The following is a 7,089-nucleotide window of genomic DNA, read 5'->3' on the forward strand; positions in this document are numbered from 1 at the left end:
ACTGAAATTTTATGGAATTCGAGGTATAGCAGGACAATGGTTTAAATCCTACCTAAATAATAGAAGGCAGAAAGTAGAAAGTAAAAGCCCCCATACCAATCATAATACCTATTCAGAATGGGGTATCGTAAATCACGGAGTGCCACAAGGTTCAGTTCTTGGACCCTTACTTTTCCTCATATATATATATATATATATATATAAAAATGACCTGCCGGCAACTATAAACTCTATATCCAAACCTATTCTTTTTGCTGATGATACAAGTATCATTATTGCACACCAAGAATTGATCTATCTTGAAAATATCATGAATGATGGCTTTGTCAACATAAACAAATGGTTTAGAGCTAACAAACTGGCACTAAATTTTGAAAAAACAAACTTCATAAAAATTGTTACTTAGCACAAGACATATCCTAGGTTAAATATAGGTTTTGAAGAAAAATTAATTGTGGAAGTTGAAACAAACAAATTCCTTGGCTTACAAGTCGACAATACCTTAAATTGGAAAAAAACACATTGAGTATATTATTCCCAAATTAAGTTCTGCATGCTTTGCCATGAGAACAGTCGTACCACTCATGGCAATAGATACTTTAAAGCTAGTTTACTTTCACTCTGTAGTGTCATATGGATTAATCTTTTGGGAAAATTCAACAGACAGTAATAAAGTTTTTTACATGCAAAAGAAACTAATTAGAATAATGGCCGGTGTCAAAAGCAGGGTATCTTGTAGAAAATTATTTCGTAAATTTAATATACTTCCACTTGCAAGTGAGTTTATACTCTGCTTGCTATCATTTGTGGTGGAAAACATGGATAAATTTAAAAGAAATACAGATGTACATAATTTAAATACAAGACGTAAACATGATCTCTATGTGCCAAATGCTAACTTTACTAAATATCAGAAAGGTGTGTACTATACAGGTATCAAGTTATTTGATAATCTTTAACCAACAACAAGTCTAAATTATGATATAAAGGTATTCAAGCCTGCATTGAAAGATTACCTCTTTACTCACTCCTTCTATTCTGTAGATGATTTTATCTCTGCTGAAAATGTTTAAGCTTTATATCCATAATCTACGTGTATGTAAAGCAAGTTTTGTATTTATATTTAAAATTCTGAGGTTTATGTATATTAATTTGTAAAATTATTTTTCATACTTGTATTGCAGAATCTGAAATTTATGTACATTGATATGTGAAATACGTTCTTGTACTTGTGTTGAAAGTTCTGAAGTGTATGTATATTGTATCAAATGACATGTTCTACATCCTTTGGTTGAGTCCTAAGAAGGATCTATGGAATGTAATTAAACTCAACTCTACTCTACTCTACTCTACTCTACTCTTGCGACGATCTGTGCTGTTACTTGCCCAAAGTAACACTCGCGTCCTTTCAAACAACATCACCATAATTCTAATAATTCAACAAAATTTTCAATGACAAATCAAACATTCCAAAACGTGGCATTTCAATGCAGTCGTAATATACAGCAATTTCGTACATAAAAACTACTTACCTAAAACATATGTTAATGAAGAGCTGGTCATTCCGAGTTTATACGTACAAACTGGACATTTCCTCTAGGAAAGACACCAAGTAACGACATTAATAACGTACAACTCTTTACATACCAAGTACCTGCCATTTTGAAAGCGATTACCAAAAAAACTTGGACGAACTGCAGCGTTAAATACTGAACGTTTGCGCAGTGCTACCAAATGCACTTCACCGTACGGCTATTTCTAGAATGTTTCGATTATACCAATAGACCTTTGTGAGTGGACGCCGTTTCATTTTCCCAACCAATCAAAGAGCGAAGTCACGTATATTGTTCTGCCATCTATCCATTGGTAAGAACAATTGGTATTAAATCACGGTTTGAAACACTTCCATATGCTCAGTCGGTAATAACGTTAATTACAGTCCTCAGTCATTGCCCTAAGGATAGAGGCAGCAAGGACCACCGAAACGTTGGTTAACTTCTATCATTTTCTGGGGAAATTCAACAGAGCAAAAAAATATTTTACATTCAAAAGAGCTTCATTAGAATAATGGCAGGCACTGAAAGGAGAGCCTCTTGTTGGGAATTATTTAAGAAATTTAATATTCTTCCATTGCCCAGTGAATTCTTGCTCTCACTATTATCATTTGTAGTGAATAACATGGAAAAATTTCAAACAAATACAGATATCCACAATATAAGAACAAGATACAAATACAACTTTCATGTGCCAAATTCTAACCTCAGTAAATATCAAACAGGAGTTTACTATACTGGAATTAAGTTATTCAGTAATCTTCCACCTACTATCAAAAGTTTAAACCATGATATAAAAATGTTTAAGCCAGTTCCTAGCTTACTTCTACTCAGTAGTAAAATTTATAAATACATGTAAGTAACGATGGTGATGGTTTCACATCATAATTATTTTGCTGTAATATTGTAGTTTCAAAAATCTGTAAATAGCTGTTATAACTATGTATTTGTACTGGAAACAAGTATTGTATTTGTGCTATCACATGTTGTACACCCTTGGCTTTAGCCTATGAAGGATCTACAGAATGTAAATAAATTATATTCTAGTCTATGCAAATATATTTTTTGAGTGTCACATTTGTCTAGCTAGAGTGCTGCAAAATAATCATACAAATTAATAAATTCTTTGTACAAGACAGTGTAGAAGAAATTAGTTTCTTCCTCTGTGACAATTACTTTGCTTATCTATGAATACTTACCCCAAACATTCAACTGCAACTGGCCATTAATCTGAACAACTTTTTTCCATAGAGGTTCCTTTCAGGCAGAACATTAGCAGCTTCCCCATTTTCTGTAAACTTCTGGTTCCCAGCTCTCCATCACCTTCTCTGCATAATTATCTCATATGATAGTTACCTGAGGGTTAAAGAAATACTTATATACAAATGATATCAACACTATTCAGAAAAATCCCAAGAGACTGGTAATGCAATCCTTTGGCTTTTCTAAATTCTCTCTTCATCAGAGTACCATATACCTATTATTTTGACCCTGTTAAGTAGCCTTCGCTTGTCGCAGTTGCCACACGGTCTGAGGCATGAACCTCAAGCACCTGGCCGCTGGGACCGTGGGTTGGAGTCCCACTCAAGGTGTGGATGTTTGTCCGCGTCCTTTCTCTTCCAGTCTGATGGATAAAGACTGGCCATGGAAGGCAAGCGAAACCACCGTGGTATCTTCACAAGAAACAACCCCAAAATGGGGTTGCAAACCAATCCTAGGATTGATAACCCAAAAAAAAGTAGCCTTCATGTTTTGGGTCTTAGGCCTTTCAACTTCAGTTCACCAAAGCTCATTCCTGGTTAAGTGGGCAGTCCTGTTTGGACAGTTCTGATAAGACAGTCAACAGCTCTACACCCTGCACTGAGCAAATGTTTCACCATATTACTTAACAATTTGAACCTAAGTTATCCTTGTAAGTTTCTCCATTTTCATCTGGTCCCTAAAATCAATTCTAATTAATTCTATGGAGCATATGTATCTGTACAGGTATGAAAAGGCCACAAATATGTACCAGAAATTCAATAGGTTTCATACTTCAGTCATCCTTAATGTGAAAACAATGACTTCCTATTATTAATCATGAAAGCAGGTTCTGTATTTTGATTAACCTCTTACTGACAATCTGTATCTCAAAATAACTACATTCAGGTACTACAGATATCTGCTTAGCTGTACCTGTATCTCAGTCTAATGCCATTAATACCATGTACATTTAATGACAAAGAAATTTTCCTATTTCTTTAAAATATTGTCAAAATCGACGTACAGATTGCATTCCCATCATTTACGAAGCTAGTTCTAGGTCAGAATGTTTCTACATGTGCCTCTAATATTATTATCATTATAACGTATAAATATTCGAAAAAATTAACAAAAATTTAACACAAGTATTAAAGCAACAATAAAGAAGGATTATAAATATTAAAATATATCTTAAATTTCAAAACAATGTACTTGATATTTTTCCGAAAAACAGCATTTAGCAGCAAGACAATGCAGTGAAAATGCGAACATTATAATACAAGACACCGCTCACCTTACCTGCGCCAATGACGCAACTAGAGTGAAAGAGAACTTTTTTCTGAAAGAGGAAGGAAGGTAGAGGTGAAAGTGATTAGACAAGAAGAAGGGGGTGGGGTCAGAATAGCAGAAAGATTAAGCATACACAGGCTGTGTATGTCTCGTTACCAAACTCGGTTAGTTGTTGAAATCGGCTTTCGGGAATAAATCGCGTCAAATGATGGTATTCCAACGTTTCGAACAACACAGGGTGAATTTTTTTTTTTTGGGATGGGTTCCCCCCCCCCCCCCTCGTTATGGGAACGACAATATTGTTTTGTAGACAAGAACACGAGAGGCAGAAATACACCCCAAATATTAGGTGAGTTCCTCTGCGATTTGGGGTTTCAAAATTGCGTGTTTTATATGAGCAATCTTTGAAGGGAGTTTAATTTTACAGGTTGAAAAGAAGTTACCCTTATTACCGACTGCTTACACAACGCCCGCTGGAATTATTTCTCAATAATGATACATAGACGGCACGACAATACGCATGGTACTACGTTACTAATCTATATGCAGGTCATCACCGCAGACAATTTTAACTAGATTGTAAAGGTCCTAAGAGCAGCTAGTTTATTATGGCGACAGGAATATGTAGCGAGGTTGACAGTGATATTTCCCAGCTTCGAAAACAACTTACTGTTGCAAGAAATGAAATTCACAACTTAAGGTGTGAAGAAGTATGATGTTTATTACTGGTTGGTGTATGCATGACTGTTGTTTAAATTATATTAATTAGGTTAGGAGTTCTGTTGCCAGTTGTTTTTATATGTTAATTTGTTTATGTGTGTGTGTGGGGGGTGGGGGTCACCGTTTGGCGTGTTTGTGTTTGGTGAGATAACATGAACGCAGCTTTTGTGGACCCAAACTGTATTCTGGATTTTTGCCAATGGTTTGTGTGAGGACAGGTCACTGGGAAACACAATTTTTTATTCTGTTCTTTCATATCCTGGTGGAAAGCGACTCTGTGATAGCTAAGAAGAGTAAGTTTCAACACTTTAAAACACATTTTAGTCCCCCCAGTATATGAGCTTTGTGATGCTGTAGCACCTCATATTTATAAGAACATTTAAGTATGTATGTTTCAAATAATTTACAATCTTATAGCCAGTATGCCCTGAATTAGATCTCGATTCCTTATGCCACATTCATACTGGTTGACACATAACGTTTTCTTGTGTTCACAGACAACAGATCAAGGCTCTTGGCCACAATCACCAGAAGGACATGGAGCAGATACAGAACATACTGGATTCCTGGCAGTGCCAAAGGTGTAACTCTTCTACAACACCCACCAACATTCCTGAAGATGGGGTTTCTCTTCGGCCAATTGGGGTGGTATCCACATGGTTCCCAGAGAAGAGGGGAACTCCCCGCCAACCAGGCATTTGTGTAAACAGCCAAGGCAAATTGACCCTTTTCAACTCGGTGTTCACAAATCCAGAACATGCACTAGAGGGATTGGAAGGTTTCTCACACATGTGGTGAGTAAGTGTATTTAATGTAGATTATATAAAACAACATGGGAAGCAGTATACCTAAAATAACTTACTTGTTACAGGATTCTGTACCACTTCCACAGGAATGATTCTAGTCATGTGCGTGCCAAGGTGTCACCTCCACGCCTGAATGGAGCCCGCACTGGAGTGTTTGGAACCCGCTCTCCTCACAGACCATCACCCATTGGCTTGTCCCTTGTAACTGTCAAGAGAGTGGAGGGTAAGTACAAGATATGGTGGCTGGTAGGGGCTGGGGTCACATGTCATGTGAACAAGTTGCATGATCTCAGTAGTGCATAAATAATCTCTCAATAAACCTTGGACTATGTGTTGCAGGATCTTCAGTTTACTTCTGTGGCGTGGACATGGTTGATGGCACCCCAGTACTAGATATTAAGCCATACATTCCACAGTATGACAACCCTCTACACTGTGAGACTTCAAATTTGCGATATCTGGATGGTAGGGAGGCAGAAGATGAACCAATGATGACCTCACCTGGAGATGCAAACCTCTCTCCAGTAATTTCCAAGGCTCAGCCAGCACGACCTGAGAGTCGGATTGGAGAGAGAGAGGCTCCAGATGGAGAAGAAGGTGCTAGACCATCACTGGTACCTCTGGTAGGAATTCAGAATGAGAGAACACAGGTCCGCATCCCATCATGGATCACACAGCCACCTCTCCACAAGCTGAAGGTCACATTTAGTGATCGAGCAAAGGCTCAGCTGGAAAACATAGAGAGAGAGACTGAAAATGGAGAGAATCCTGAAACCTCAATCCAGACCATACTGCAAGAAGACCCACGTTCAGTATATCTGCGTGAACGGTGGGGGAATCAGTTCTATACATTCCTTATATGTAACCTGCACGTAAGCTGCAAGTTTGATGACTCTGCACATACTGTCACAGTGTTCCAGGTGAAGTCTGCAGGCAAGCTCTGTGAGTGTGGCCAGCCTGAGTGGCAGTGCAGTGCGCATGGTGAATCTTAAAAAAATAAAAAATACACATACATCTCATTTATTAAGTTAAATGTGCTTGTCTGTATGTGTTGAATCCTTTGAAAATACACATTATATATGCAATAATATGTATAATTATGTTTTTTAACCAGCTTCCTTTTCTTAAGAAATAAGCTTAAGAGGTAAGAATGTTGTATGTCTGTGTCCTTATTCAACTTTATATACAATTGATAAATTTTCACAAAATTTGGTGTGAACATTATTCCATTTGGGGCCACCCAAACCTCATACTTTGTAATCCCTACATACATGATCACACTGTAAACACTTGAATTTAATGTACAGTTTGACAGTGAAAATCAATGAACCATTGGATTTAAGAATATATATAATTATGTATACTGATTATAAACATTCATACAAATTGTGCACAAAATATTCTTCATATGTTAAGTTATATTGTGATAAATACCTCCATTTGTGGTCTGACTCACTTGTATGGCAGACAGGGGCACT

The 7,089-nt window shown here is 37.0% G+C and overlaps 1 protein-coding gene across 4 annotated transcripts; it reads left to right on the top strand.

Annotated features, from left to right (window-relative positions):
* Positions 1-4,354: 4,354 nt before the first annotated feature.
* Positions 4,355-6,699, top strand: LOC110827385 (tRNA (adenine(37)-N6)-methyltransferase). 4 transcript variants are annotated; one of them, XM_022058988.2, is made up of 4 exons: positions 4,355-4,434; positions 5,303-5,599; positions 5,677-5,834; positions 5,951-6,699. In XM_022058988.2, exons 1-4 carry the CDS (start codon positions 4,370-4,372, stop codon positions 6,601-6,603), a joined length of 1,173 nt encoding a protein of 390 aa, XP_021914680.1. In that variant the 5' UTR covers positions 4,355-4,369; the 3' UTR covers positions 6,604-6,699. The 4 variants fall into 4 exon arrangements, with proteins under 4 accessions (XP_021914680.1, XP_021914679.1, XP_021914681.1 ...); XM_022058987.2 differs by lacking the exon at positions 4,355-4,434 and adding an exon at positions 4,605-4,785; XM_022058989.2 differs by lacking the exon at positions 4,355-4,434 and adding an exon at positions 4,657-4,813.
* The last annotated feature ends 390 nt before the right edge of the window (positions 6,700-7,089 follow it).

This window comes from Zootermopsis nevadensis, unplaced genomic scaffold (assembly GCF_977971745.1).
Source record: "Zootermopsis nevadensis isolate Lab colony 2312 unplaced genomic scaffold, Znev_1.0 Znev_ptg000029l, whole genome shotgun sequence".
NCBI classification, from domain to species: domain Eukaryota; kingdom Metazoa; phylum Arthropoda; class Insecta; order Blattodea; family Termopsidae; genus Zootermopsis; species Zootermopsis nevadensis.

Excerpts from the sequence above, each read along its gene's own strand:
- LOC110827385 (XM_022058987.2), top strand. The coding sequence starts at position 4,694 with ATGGCGACAGGAATATGTAGCGAGGTTGACAGTGATATTTCCCAGCTT. Across the intron at positions 5,600-5,676 it reads GAAGGTTTCTCACACATGTG|GATTCTGTACCACTTCCACA; the intron begins GTGAGTAAGTGT and ends TACTTGTTACAG. Across the intron at positions 5,835-5,950 it reads AACTGTCAAGAGAGTGGAGG|GATCTTCAGTTTACTTCTGT; the intron begins GTAAGTACAAGA and ends TATGTGTTGCAG.